Genomic DNA, 14,920 nt, shown 5'->3' on the forward strand with positions numbered 1-14,920 from the left:
TCTGCATGACCCGTGTCTTTTTTCACCTGTGTATTGAGGTTTAAAGTGACACCATCCAGCATTCCCTGAGCATCTGCCAGCGTCAGTGTAACGCTGTCATCGCTGGCCACACCTCCTGGTGACATCACTAGGCTCTGGGAGGCAGCAGTATGTGACAGGCGGGTGCTAGGTGGCAGGCTGGAGACTGACAAGAGAAAGACAGACCACAAGGTCAAAGTGATATGAGTTTTAGCACTCAGCTCCTTAACTGGTTTATGACATGATTTTCAACAACAGCCAGAACTCTTTTTGAGGCAAATGCAGTACAATGTACACAAACTGTGTTTGAATCAGGACTAGTTCTTTGTCACAAATGTAGAGTCCAAACTTTGTACCTAGTAGCTGTGTTTATTAGCAGCTGGGATTTCAAAGACAGCACAAAACAAAATGAATCACTGCCACAAAATCTGTATCACAAAACAAAGAGATATGAGATTACGTTCACTCATGGCATAATGAAGAAGGTCATATACTGACTGAGACCTTAACTACAAAAACATTTTTTTGGCTGCACTCTTAACTGTATATATACCAGTTACTCTTCTTTTGTATTTCTGACAAAGTAGCTGCTTAAGTATGTGAGTGTTTACCGCCCCTTCAATTTCTTGGATTTGTAGTTTTAAACTGCACTTGCTGTTATTATCAGTAACCACAGGTGTAACCACAACTGAAGATGTATAATTTAATTGCAACTAGTTAAATTATTTTTTTCCTATTGAGCAAATGCAAATTTGACCTTAAAGTTGCAATGTTTCAACCATACTTTTATTTTCCCTGAGCAAAAACATCTCTGGAACTCCAGTAAGAGTATTATTTCACACTAAAATGACCCATTTCTCAGTTTAAAGCCTTTTACGAATGAAACAAATTAAATCCATCTCAGAATGAAGGATGGTTTCAGATTCAGATTAATTTGTTGAACAATATTCTCCCATGCGGCACTGGAATGGTTTCTATGGTTACAGGCCTCAATGTGAACTATGGACCAGTGGTTGCCGGGCATGGATTGTTTTGATGACCGCAAAATATGTCCCTGTATTTTCATATGTGATGGAAATCAGCCAGCTACCGAGGCATTTTTTGGGTTTTGCTCCTTCACTACAAAAATAATAATGACATATTCATTAGTTCTGGTCAGGGAGGAACCTCCATTATATTAACAGTGAATAACATCAGATGATATTTGATTTTAATAAAAAGGCAAATATGGGCCGGGTACAGTTTATCAGTCAGAGTGCAGGTGGAACCACATTAACATACAAAGTGACTGGAATGCTTCGGTCTAATCAAGAAAAGCAGAGATGCTCTCTGTGAAGCAGTGGGAATGTTTTCCACTTGAGTTGAGAGGGGAGGATAATGAAGAGGGAGGTGAGACTGGAAATTTGATTAAGCTTCTAGGTGACAAGCAAGTCAATAAACAGAACAATCAGAAAGCCATCTCTGTCAAAACAAATCATATTTGCTCACTTTGCAGCACACAAGCCCTAAATTTTCTGATCACAGATTGGTCTGCACAGTTGTTAAGTGACAATAATTCAGATATGTGGTTTTTAAAACTTAAAAGTGCATCATTTTGATATAGGCACATACAGTATGTATACTTTTACATTTAATTAAAAATATTTTTTTATCACTAAAAGATGACATGAAGGTCAGATTAAAAACATGATAGTCAGGATGTTTCATTTCTACGCTTCTTTGCCAGTTAGAGATCATTAATTATCTTTAATGAGATAATTTCACTGAGCTAAAACTGATATTTCAAGTGTAGCCTTGATCAATTTTGCCCATGGAGGGGGTCCATTCCTCTGTGCACATAAGAAAACTTTGTAGTTTTGTGTGTTTTTAAGCATTTACAAATTACAACAGCAAAATTGTGACAGTGATTCTGGCTTATCTACAGCAAACTGCGAACATTAGTATGCTCAGGACAGCTTACTATCTACAGTAGTAAGCTAGTATTTCATCCAAAGTAAAGAACATATGCTGACCCTTTTCTTGGGGCATGTAGCTTTATGCTAAGTCTTTTATTATTTCATTATTTTTATGTAGGCTATGTAGCTAGCACAGACATACATATTTCAGACCCTTATACAGGGTTCTTACTGTAATTAAACACATTAAATGGTCAGCTAGAGACACAGGTTGTAAAGAGAGTTAGTGTTAATTAGCTATCATGCTGAAACTGATGCTAACCAGCTGAAACAGATCAAATCTGCTAGCATGCAGTAACATTAACATAAAACCACAAAAACAAAATAATAAAATAAACATGCTACAGCAAAATTGTAAGTGATAGATAGATTAAACTGTGTATTTGGCTGCTATACACTAAACTGCAAATGTTAGCATGCCCAGCAAACCTATTAACTACCTATTGTAGTAACCTAACATTTCTTCAAAGTAAAGAACTTTGACTTTTAATCTGGGACATGTAGTTTTACCCTTAGTCTTTACTATGTAGTTAGCCAATATAGGCTACATATTTTTCATAATGTAATATTGTAATAAGAAAAAGAGGGGAAAAAAGCATTAAATGGTCAGCTGGAGATGCAGGTTGTAACTAGCTAGCAAGCTACTGATAAAATCTGTTAGGAGCAGGAAATATTAGCCAACAAAGCAACTGCCTGCTTTCCAAGAAATAGAAAACCCACTGTTTCCAAAATTATAGCAAAGTTTAAGCTGTAAATCTTTCGCCATTGTAAAAAGCATATGCATAAAAGAATAAAAGCTTGTTAAAAGAAGCAACGGTAACCAAGCAGGACAGAGCTTAGTTGAACATCCCATTTTGGAGTGTCAGAGCAGTATTCACTGGATCACCATATGATCAGACATTTGGTGTCAATTTACATGTCTGTGAGATGAATGGACCAGGACAAGCCTTCAGCCTTTAAAGTCTTTCTGGCAGTTATTTCAGCTTCCCACACTATGATGACTCCACAGTGGGCGGCGCACACCTTAGCATGCCGTTTGATGAAAAAGGGCATTGATGGAGAGACTGTTTGAGCCTCTTCATCAATGCTTTAGTTTTTTCCTGGGATCTATCACTGGCACTCGAGGCGAGGAAAGCTCCTTTTGAACCATTAAAGGGATTGGAGCTAAAGTTACTCTCATGAACTGCAAAAACTCGTTCACCTGTCATATACCGTTTGGATTATGTCAACAGATTGCTGCTGTTTTGGTGATCTCTGCTCTTCACCTGTCATATCACCGTGACAGAAAAGACTTTGTGTTCAGTCAAATTAGACAGGGAGCCCAGTCCTTCTGCCACTGTGATCCATTGTTGGTTGTCTAAACCAGCAAGAGGTGAGAATGTGCTTGAGCAGTGTCTGTTTTTGTGTGTTGTTGTGCAGTGGTTTACTGCAGAATACATAAGGACCTCCCACTTGGTGTGCTCATTCCATCAAATGGCTGGCAATTTAATCAGCTCTGCTCAAGTGGGTTATTGTGGTGATATTTTGCTCAACAGCCAGCTTTGTTATCATACTTTTGGCTTAAAGTGGTGGTCCTGAGTCAAGTGGTGTTATGAGTGAGCAGGGCAGGTCACCAATGGTGGTTTGATGCAGCTCAAAGAGGGCTTTTGTGTGCATTTATAAAACTCACAGAGTGAAGCTGCGTGGAAAAAAGGTTGACTGAAAGAGAGGGGTTGTTTTTTTTGTAAGCATGCATTCCTGGGAGAGTTTTCAAAGGCAGTTTGTCTAAAGCAAATACATAATACGCAGGAAAGTGAACATCGCAGATGGAAACAAAATTCAATTCCAATTTTTTAAAATGGTTTACACACCAAAATTGGAACTTAAAACACAAACACTGAAACCTGCAACACATGTACCAAATGCCTTAACCAAGTCTGCAATGTTGCAAGCACTGTTTCTGCTTCACACTTAGTTTTTAATTCTACCTCACACTTTTTGAAAAAAACACTGCACACCATCCATTAGGCACAGCACTCCAAATTATAATCTTTTGTGTTCCTTTGGAAAGCAACGCCAATTACAATGCCAAGCTTTATTTATTATATTTATACAAATTGGAAACGCCCACTCCTCACAAGTGTAAATACTAGCTGCTTAATTGTCCACTCAAAAATCAGAGCTTTAATGTTATAAAAAAGGCCACAGATGAGCTCTTATGTTTTGGGGAAAAATGGAGGTCAATGGTGAAGGAAGAGCTAGAGGTCAAGTCGTGAGAGGAAGAGGAAGGACATTTGTCTCAGCTGAGATCAGAGCCACATTGGCTGACCATATGCTCAGCCATGGATTGAGTACAACAGAGACTGACTCAGCCCAACTTGAGCCACATTTATTGTCCATACATTCAAAAATTAGAACCCATAAATTACCTACTATCTACACTGTGCAATTGCTCTTTGTGTATGTATACTGTATGCATACAATTGTAAAAAACTAAATATAATTTCTAACAAGCAGCAAGATTCACCAGGTATGAGCAGGCACATTTCACTTCCCATATATTCAAAGAAATAAGGGAGTGAACTTTGAGACTGAATTAAACACACATATCGATACCAGTCCTAACCTGTGATTCCAGTGTTGGCGGGGCTCTGAGGTAGGAGGTGGTCATTGGTGATGGTCAGAGTTGCGCTGGTGGGCTGACTGTTGAGTGGCGATGCCAGCCTGATACTGCCGTTCAACTCAGCACCATTGGCATGGCTATGCTGCGGGAGCAGATCCTGACCTGCAAAAGTACAGAGAAATGCAATTTTTAGTCCAGAATTCAAGAAATGATCCACAGTTTTCTCTGTCATTCACATTCACAGTTTTATCTTTTGTTAGGGAGGATAGGATTTAGAATATTTTGTTTTATTTTAGGAAAGTGTTCTGTACACAGGGTTCCTACAGCTTAAGACAAGTTATATTTAAGACTTTTTAAGACCCCTTTAAATGTCATGTGGAATGATGACATTTAAAGACCAATTTTACAGTTACAAAAAAACAACAACCATGAATCGACATCAGGTACTAGGGGTAATGGACAACTTTGCCCATGTTTATTGTAACATGCTGGGTGGTTTTCTTGTTGATTTTGTGTTTTTCACTCTTTTGAATGCCTTAATTCCCATCGTATCAGTTTAAAAAAATGTTTTGCATAAAATAAACCGAGCCTCTTATGCATTGCCTTCTACCCATTTAAATTGCCACAAAATCTTAGTTAGACAGCCAGTTTGCACTTCCTTGTGTTCCCAGCCAGAAACAAAATATGAGTGCTGTTGGCTCCACTTTCCTGATCACGGGACAATGAGGGAGGCTTTTAGTAAAGTATAAAAAAAAGAAAAATGTTACCAATCATTAAGAGATTTTGCAAATTCAGAAAAAAATCATACAATCTACTTCCCTTGTCTTAGCATTTTTAAGACTTTTGAGAGATTAATTTAAGACATTTAAATACTAAGTAGACCTTTTTTTTAGATTCATGAATGTAATGCCTTTAAAGACTTTAAGGATTTGCAGGAACACTGTGTACATCTCCCAGGAAGATTCTAAGGATGGCATTTTGCTTGGATCCCTTGCACTATGATCCATCTTCACTTCTTTTCCACTCACTCTAGTTAAAGAATAAAATCAGTTTGTGGAAAAAAAACTCCACTGAATTTCTTGGTCCAATTTCTGGAGAAAGAAAAACAAAAATATAAGGCTCTAACAGCAGTTTACTATTGCCTCAGTCTAAAGGATTTAAATCGCAATACAGTAAATACATCACAATAATGAATGAAAGCCCAAGTAGAGCCCAGAGGAACAGCTCCAGTCATGCAGGCAGGGAATGATCTATCTTGACTTAAAGGGGCTCCATTTACCTCGAGACTGTGGATACAATGTATATCCCAGCTGATATACGACCAGCTCGGAGGGTGACTTAGTGCAGGAGATGACATACAGAAAAAAATTGGATTGTGAAGAGGATGTATCACTCATAACCTTTAATACTGAGGCTTTTTATATTGATTTATGAAGCGACTTCAAAATGAATGAAGGGCTTTGAGTTATTACTGCATCTGTTGTTTTTTTGTTTCCTCTGCCGGTATAAGTGTTCTTCGTGTGCCTTTATGAGGAAATCAATAAATGTGTTACAGATCTTCAGGGGAATTTTTGTTTCATCTGTTTGTTATGGATAGTCTGTTTCTGCAGTTTGGAAAAGACAATGTGAATGTATATATTTCACACGATATATGTTTTTGTTTTTTGGATGGATGTGCATTGTAAAGCGGTCAGTACCTGATATGGTGAGCGTGATCTCCTGAGGGTTTCCTGCTGCTGTGTTGGAACCAGAGGCTGAGGCCTGAGCCTGTACCTGGGCGAGGGCTTGAGTCAGACTGGAATTGTTGATGGTCAGCGTGATTTCCTGACCACTGGTGCCTCCAGTGACTAGCCCAGAGCTGCCCATGACATGGCTCAGGTCCTGAGAACCTGCAAAATCCACATACACACACAGATCATTTATTCAGCTAATAACAGAGAGTGTGAGTCATTTGTCTCAGCCGAGGACACCACACATACCTGTAGAATCCTGCTCCGACAGGGTGGCCATTGTGACCTGAGCAGGAGTGATGGTGGAGGGCTGCAGAGCAAGGCTGGTCAGTGGATGGATGACGACATTGGCGGACACTGAGGGGTCAGCAGCTGACATGAGCTGGCTGCCGGAGTGGGAGACGAGGCCAGTGTCGACACTCAGGGGTTGAGAGAGGAGGCCGCCTTGTTGTAACGTCTGCTGGAGGAGGGCGGGGTCAATCTGGAAGAGAGAGTGTCACTTCAGATGAAAGGGGAAAGGTGACAACAGAGATTAAAAGGAGAGGGAGACTTGTAGAAAAGTATGGCCACAGCTTTGGGCAAGATGGTTGCTCTTTGAAAAACATGTCAGGGTCATTAAGGAAAATTCAAACCACTGATACTTTCCTCAAATATGTGATTTTGAAAGATTCAGCAAGAATTCGGATAATAATATGATATATATGAAAATACTGGCCAAACTTTCTCTGAAACTACTTGTATTTCATGTATTCTTTGAGGGGCTACTCCTTATCTGTTCTAGCATGTAAAGTTTCTGACAAGGAAACTTTTAACAAGTTTGATGGAGGATATGAGTCACATCACTATCAGAACAAATTCCAATATCCAAATTTCATTCAGGCATTTATAAAACGGAATGGATTGGAACCCCAGTGTGCTGATCAGATGCATCGAAAAACTAAATTTCCATTTATTTCTTTAACAGCTGAATGAACAAAAACATCACTCAACGGGTCCCTGTACAGCAACTGTTGAAACTTGTGATCTTGTGGGATTGTTGGAATCTCCTCATCTACATTGCTCATGTCAGTGTAGTGCGCATCATCTTATAGCCCATTCTAATATTGTGGAGCTAAGGCAGAAAGGTTGCCATTATGGTGATGCAGTTGCAGTAAAGAGTGACTTGTTAACACTTGTTGAAATCCTGTAACCACATAATTATTGTATACTAGGTGAATATATTTCCACACAACAACAAACAAACCCCTATCTGTTGGTTACAAACAAATCATACTACTAATTAATTATGACAGGGTGGTTTTAGATATTTTTGTTGTGTGTTAATGAAATGTACAAGAATAATGCCCTTTATTAAGAACTACTCTAGCCCAAAAAAAGCTGATGATACCAAATTAATCTGTTCCTGTAATTGAGTGCAATGGTTTGGACAAAATGATATGCACCCCAGGAATAATTAAAAAGTCGACTGCCTAATTTTTCCTCAGCTCAATTAAAAGATGAAAATGAAGAAAAGGCGAGACGAGAAGCTTCATGATATTAATGGGGAAACAGACTGGAGTTCTAACATTATCATTATCTTTTAACTGACTTAGAAGGCTAACAATTCTGTGGTATGAACTTTCTTTAGAAATATTACAGAAATTTAAACATTATTTAAATTTTTTCAATTTTTATTTTTATTTTGTTAGGTTTCTTTTTGTAAACAAAGTGCAGGCATTTTAAAAATGCTAGAAACAAGAAAATGTTTAATTCTATTGGTATAGCATAACAATAAATTATGTATGACAATGCTAATGTAATGGTTATATTATTCTATGAAACACATTATACAAACACACTACACTCTTCTGTGTGTGTCTATAAATGGAAATTATGGTCAAGGTGATAAAAAAGGTGGATAATAAACCAATATGTGTAACCTGTAATGTGATGTTGTTGATGTTGCTGGTATCGATGCCAGAGATCTGGACGTTGGGGCACACCAGGTTGGCAGGTGTTAACTGCAGGTGGATGCCATCCAGTGTGGTCAGGCCATCTGGGAGTGACACAGTCAGATCCCCCGCAGCTGCAGGACGGGGACACACACACACACACACACACACACACACACACACACACACACACACACACACACACACACACACACAGACATATTTAGATATTTTTTCTATATCAATATGTGTTTGCATTTTTATGAATTACCTATTATTCAGCTCAACCTGCTGTTCATGCCAGAAAAATCCAAAATCACAACAGTTTTCTCATCTGACAATAAGAAATCCTGAAATGAAAACTACTGCAGTGAATATGTTGTTGTTTTTTTTTTAAATGGCTATCCCTGAAACTATTGATTTAAAAACTAGAATTACCGCTTCGTAGCTATGTGCTTCCACAAACTAGTCAAGTTGCGGTTACAGTTTACATCCATGTCTACTGGTGAGTATCTGACTGAGATGGCTATGACAGCTGAAAGTGCTTCAGATGTGGATGTTGCTGCAGAGAAGGTTCGAATTCACACATCTTCAACCCGGCGGCATAGAAGATCTATAAAATCAGCACTGTTTCAAGGTAGGCACCCAAGATTAGTGTCATTATTTTATTAGCTAACCAAATAACTCCCCTTCCGTTCTTGACTTAGGACGCTGCATAATATCCATAAAAGTGTTTTGGCAGAACATTACAGTGTCACAGTGACGTTGACCATTGGGATGTAAAATGTTATCCGTTATTGCGTCAAATAGTGTCAGAAAAAGTGTAGGAATTCTTAAGTTACAGCCAAAAACATGTTTTTATGAAGTCACAGTGACCTTTAACCTACAAGTTCTAATCAGTTCATCATTGAGTCTAAGTGGAGGTTTGTGCCACATTTGAAAAAAATTCTCTCAAAGCTTTCTTGAGATATCACATTCAAGAGAAAAAGACAGGCCGAGGAAACAGTGACCTTGACCTTTCATCCTGGAGTCCAAGTGGATGTTTGTGCCAAATTTGAAGAAATTGCCTCGCTTAAGATATCATATTCCCAAAATTGGGATGGACTTATAGACATACACAACCTGAAAACATAATACCTCCAGTCATGGCTATAGCCGGTGCAGAGGCATAAAAAGAGTTATATTTAAAGTAGTAAACAATGATGACCTTGCATACTGACACATTATTTTACTTCTCATGTCAAAGACCAGACAAACACACCATAATATACACTGCTAAGCTTCTCAGCCAACAAAATGACCTTCCGGTTTCTGCTTGAGCAAAGAAATCCCTAAACCAAGAGTACTGAATATTTCCTGAACAAGTACCACCAAAAGATAGAAGGACAGCAAAGAAATTTTTGCAACATATTCAGTCGTTCCCAGAAGATAAAAGAACTGAAGTTTAAGGGAGAGATTTGCCAGCAGTAATGTAATCACTTCTCGAAAATGCAGAAAACAGAGAGAGTGAGTGAGACTACTAAAACCTGCAGTTTGGTATGCTCCAGGAGCTGTGCAGGGGAAGTCATTCCGTGGCTACAAACAGCAGCCAGACTTCAGTGAACATATTTAACTTGGATTAATTGGACTGTCGCAGCTGGTCCAAAACACCCTTATTGAGCATTTACATAGCACCAGAAACCCAATCCAATAAACATTCTGATCAGTGTTTGTTTCAAATTAAATGACTCAATTCATTTCAATTCTGTGCAATTCTTGTACTCAAACCTGTAGAAAGGGAGCCGATTTGAAGATAAAACTACCTTTACACATACAACATTTTTAGTGAATGTTGCATCAATCTTCCATGAATCTGAAATCATTTTTCTATGTCAAAGCTTAGTATAATTTCCTTAAACAATTATACACTTTTCAATAACTAAGCCATTTTGTCAACATTTCACACAGCCTGGCAGCAAAACCCTCAGTGCTAAACTGTTGAAAGCCTCTTACAAATGCCAAAAAGCGATACTCCTTTGGTGACACCTGGATGTTATATGTGCCTCAAATATGCAGTTAAACTGAGTACAAACATCATAAACATCCTCTTTGGCAGAAATTCAATATCATGAAAAAGCAGATTTGTGTTGTTCAAACTGAATCCTGTAAAGTAAAGGGGGGGTACATAGCCGATGGCTCATGGTGATAAATCACCATCCACCGTCCAGCGTTGGCCATATCAGGATTTGCGATGTTATTCATCTTTTCCTAAACAACTAAGTCAACTGATTACCAACTGACCGGCAACAATGGAGATTATAATCCCTGCAGCATTTCAGTTACACCCACAAACTCTGGTGCATTCATCATCAGCCTGACATTCGGTCAAGGGTAAGGGCCAAACGCCAATAAAATATGTTGTTGGGTCATCCATTAACGCTGCACGGTGGCTCTTTGAGATGATTGAGTGAGTCTTGGGTCATTTTACCCTCTCTAAATGGTGCCTGCTCACTATGTTACACTTAACCTTCAATTCCAAAGATGCAGTAGGATCAAGTTTTTTAAACTTTGTTTAAAAAAAATGACTAATATAGCTTCCTTCTAGATTCTATAACTTTGAGTTAATAAAATCAGAGCTCTGTAACAGACACCTGGTAGTCTTGCTGCAACAATCACAGTAAGATATGCATATTTTCCTACCACGTAAGGCTCCGCATGATTAATTTAAAGCTATTTTTGTTCTGTGCGACCCATCCATAACCCCTACCTGACATGGACGCGGGCAGGATGGCCTGTCCCACCAGTCCCGGCTGCAGCAGATTCTGATCAAACTGCCCCGTCAGGACTTGGTTGGCTGGGAGGTAAATGTTGGGGTCAGAGTTGGCCGTCTGTAGCAGACCCACAGGCTGAAGAGCTTCTGAGGCTGCTGGCTGTTGCCCCTGGCCCGGGGCCACAGCCTGCCCAGTCCCTGTGTCTTGATCCTGACCGGCCTGACCAGCAGATGAGGCAGACCGCTTGGATTTGCGGCTGTCGAGGCTTGGCCGGAAGTGGCACTGGATGTGGGTTTTGCGGTGGCCTGAAGTTCTGAAGCGAAGTTCACAGAAGGGACATTTGAAGGGTTTGGAGCCGGTGTGGAGGCGCATGTGCACCTTTAAGCTGCCCTTTGTAGAGAAGGAGGTGTTGCACATGTGACAGCTGAAGAGTTTCTGACCTGTAAAGATACAGTAAGGAGAGTGAATTTGACTCGTGGCTCTGTCACAACACCAGGTTTCACCGACTTCATTTCTCTCAGTTTTTTGTGTGTTCTTTGTTTGTTATGGATCTGTTCAAAAAGCAGTGATGTAACTGCCCTTATTGCTGTGAATATCAAAAAGTTTTGTAATTACAAGGACAGCCCAAAAGAGTCTGTCATCAGGTCACGGGGCTTTAATTTTATCTAAAACCATTACTAAACTCCTATCAGAGACAAATTTCAACATTCTGGGAAAGGCACTTATTTGCTTTCTTGCCAAGAGTTGGATAAAAAGATATCTGAAATCACTCTCAGATACTAAAACTAGTATCAATCTTCATATCTAACTCTCAGCAAGGAAGCAAATAACATTTTCCCCAAATTTTCCCTATACGTTCCTTTACATAACCTAAATATAAGATTCTATTACAATGTCTGATTTTGCCAAATTTTGACTCAAATCCCAATTTAAATACACAGTTTTCAGAACTAGGATCACTTCGAGAAAGTATGAAAATTTCAACCTATTGAGACAAAAAACTCTAACCTGTGTGTGTCTTCACATGGCAGTCCAGGGTGGATTTTACTGTAAAACTCTTCCCACATTCATCACACTTATAAGGTCTTTCTCCTGTATGGATCCGAATGTGCCTGGACATTAAAACACACAAACACAGGTAAATTTCACAGAGCACAAGGTTAGAGGTGGGAGGAACAAAGTCAGTAAGTGAAGGTTAGGTTTGTTTGCATGGAAAAATGAGTGAAATAATTAAAACAGCCTGTGTTTACTTCCCACGAGCACTCTCCCATCTCATGCCTTTAGTTTTCAGTACTGCTGTTTTGAGATGACCTTGCAGGAAATTGCATATGCACTTTGGCTTTGAATATGAAAACTTAAATAATAAATGTGGTTCACTTGTGAGTATCTGACTGAGAAGATATGCCATACCTCAGTTCAACAGAAAGGTGGCTCAAACTTTACAGTCTAATAATATAGACCAACTTTTACAGACATTTATTTATTATTTCAATTACTCATGATTAAGACTTTTTTACACTCATTCAAAGCTATTTTCTGATTGTTATGAACACAATTAGATGTGACCTTTCACTTTTCACCTTTGAAACATAATTGCCTGTGTAAATTGCATGGGGACTTTGGGCGACCTACTAACCCTTGAAGCAGTCAGTCCATATTTTATTCATATATGAGTAGAGTATTGTTAAATAAATCTAGCCAGGTTGGTGCAGGAAAAAAATCAGAATTCATACAGCAGAGAAAGATGGACACATCTCTCCTCAAACTGTCTTTGTGACACCACTTTGTGGCTGCTCTGATAACTGGTCATACTAACTTTGCACGCTACACAGACAGGGACAGTGACAGGAACTGTGTGTAATAAAACCACCATGCAGCTAGTTTGGTTAACCACCAAGTTAGTAGTTAATAAATTCACACTGCCATTCTGCATTTCAACAACAAGGAATGCTCAGACTCATATGCTTTGTCTTCTAACTTCTGGTCTATACCAGAACTGTGAATGTATCCTGATGTTTACGTTGACATCTGCTGCTTGTGATCCCCTTTACATGGATTTAATCAGATATCTGAGCAGCTTAGCATAATAAAACATACAAGGTCAAGGTCTGCCAGAGCTGGCAGAAAACAAGAGACTTTTTTTCTACTGCAGTCTGACAAACACTGACTGCTGTTTACAAAGAGGAAGTTAGATCAGTTCCTCCACACATCCCCCGGATCAGCTGGTCATGTTTAATAGCCATAGTAACTGGTAAGAATGAATAAGTATATCTGCTTTATTATGTTAATAATAATATAATATCATGACATGTTGTCGGCGTGTTGAAGATAGAAAGAAGTGTTGATATTTCTTCATCTAAAACAGTCATTGTGGAGTCACGCTCATTTTCTGTGACATGGGCTATTTTTTGTTAAATAAGTAAAATATTCCAACTGATACTTAAAATATATAAAATATATATATAAAATATATATTTCAGCACATATTTGGGTGACAAGATGTGTTTTATGAATGTGGACCAATCAGCTTCCAGAGTGATTAAGTAAATATCAACCGTTTTAGTCATCGCTGGTGAAAAATGAAAATCATAAATAACAATCTGCATCATCATACTGATAAGTTACCATCAGAGATGCTGATAATAACTGTATTCAGTGTATTAAACTGCTGCCTCATAAAGACAACAGCAAGCTGGCATGTTTCTGCTGAAAGACTTAAACACAGACGTGATATTTACCTGACAAGGTCACTGGGCTTCTTGAAGCTCTTGGGACAGTAACTGCAGCAGTTGGCAAACTTGGGTTCTGTTTCCAGTTCCACCGCCTTGTCTTTGATCTCGCTAATCCGATCCCTCTCAGCCGCTGACTGGGCGAGGATGCGCTCTGACACTGAGGCCTCCTCACCAGGATCTTTGGCCAGCTCGGCCGCCTGCTCCTCTGTGAAAGTGATGATTTCCAAACCCCTCCTCTTTGACTTTTGCTCCCCTTCCTCATCCTCTTCGTCTTCTTCTTCCTCGATGTCTTGACTCTCCATCCCTATAACTGTTTGGATATGGGTCTATTAGCGCTATGTGTATTTGGGGCAAAGATGGCTAGAACTGAAACATATAATGTATTAACTGAAAAATTTAACATTTGAGAAAAAGTATCGACCTCTCCACACACACGCACGCACATACGCACGCATGCCAGACAACTTTACTTGAAGTCTCAGATTAGACTGCAGAAACAGCTTCAAACCTTCTGTCCAGTAATTCAGAAACAAAGATCACTTTGTTGCATGCTGATACAAAGTACTTCCCCTTTTCCCTTCTTTATGAATCAGTTTTATATTCCCAGACATTTTTTTATCAGACTTTTTAAACAGCCCTCCCAACTATGGAGATGCGATGGAATTTAAATGATACTGTATATTTCATGTAATGAAACATCCACTATTAGTCTAAGCATCCTTACTGTGTTCTTCCACAGCATGCTCCTTCTTCATATGCTTTTTACACAGCAGGCTGGTCCGGAAGGTCTCGTCACACATGGAGCATTTGAAAGACTTCATGTGGATAATCATGTGGCGGTTCAGGCTGCCATTGGTGGTGAATGAGGCATCACAAACATTACACTTAAAGGGCTTCACTCCTGTAAGCAAGAGATGAGAGAGGCAGGGTTTCACATAGTGTCTGCACAAAGTTCTATTTAAAACTTTAAGGGGTTTTTACTGGAGAAATTTAATTTAGGAAAACTTAAAAACAATTATATCTTTACACGACTTTTCTCATACTGCTAATTTAACTTATAATAAATCCCTAAAAAAAACTTAAATGTGAATGAAAAATCTTATGTATCTGGTTGTATTTTTTAAATATGTATAGGTTCCATTACTATGGATATTTTCTTTTCTCTATTTTTTCCACATAACTTGAACATAGATTGATTGTGG

General features: G+C 38.9%; 1 protein-coding gene across 1 annotated transcript in view; it reads right to left on the reverse strand.

The window, feature by feature from the left end:
- Positions 1 to 14,920, reverse strand: part of znf236 (zinc finger protein 236) — a 61,139-nt gene that overhangs the window by 12,434 nt on the left and 33,785 nt on the right. The window contains exons 19-27 of the mRNA XM_042489830.2: positions 14,443 to 14,619; positions 13,725 to 14,028; positions 11,995 to 12,098; positions 10,983 to 11,426; positions 8,225 to 8,370; positions 6,555 to 6,786; positions 6,273 to 6,464; positions 4,579 to 4,737; positions 27 to 184 (exon numbers count right to left, since the gene is read on the reverse strand). Of these exons, the coding sequence (XP_042345764.2) occupies positions 27 to 184; positions 4,579 to 4,737; positions 6,273 to 6,464; positions 6,555 to 6,786; positions 8,225 to 8,370; positions 10,983 to 11,426; positions 11,995 to 12,098; positions 13,725 to 14,028; positions 14,443 to 14,619 (1,916 nt within the window). The remainder of the gene's footprint in view (positions 1 to 26; positions 185 to 4,578; positions 4,738 to 6,272; positions 6,465 to 6,554; positions 6,787 to 8,224; positions 8,371 to 10,982; positions 11,427 to 11,994; positions 12,099 to 13,724; positions 14,029 to 14,442; positions 14,620 to 14,920) is intronic.

This window comes from Plectropomus leopardus, chromosome 11, assembly GCF_026936395.1.
Source record: "Plectropomus leopardus strain MGB_pleo_1.0 chromosome 11, ASM2693639v1, whole genome shotgun sequence".
In the NCBI taxonomy this organism is placed as follows: domain Eukaryota; kingdom Metazoa; phylum Chordata; class Actinopteri; order Perciformes; family Serranidae; genus Plectropomus; species Plectropomus leopardus.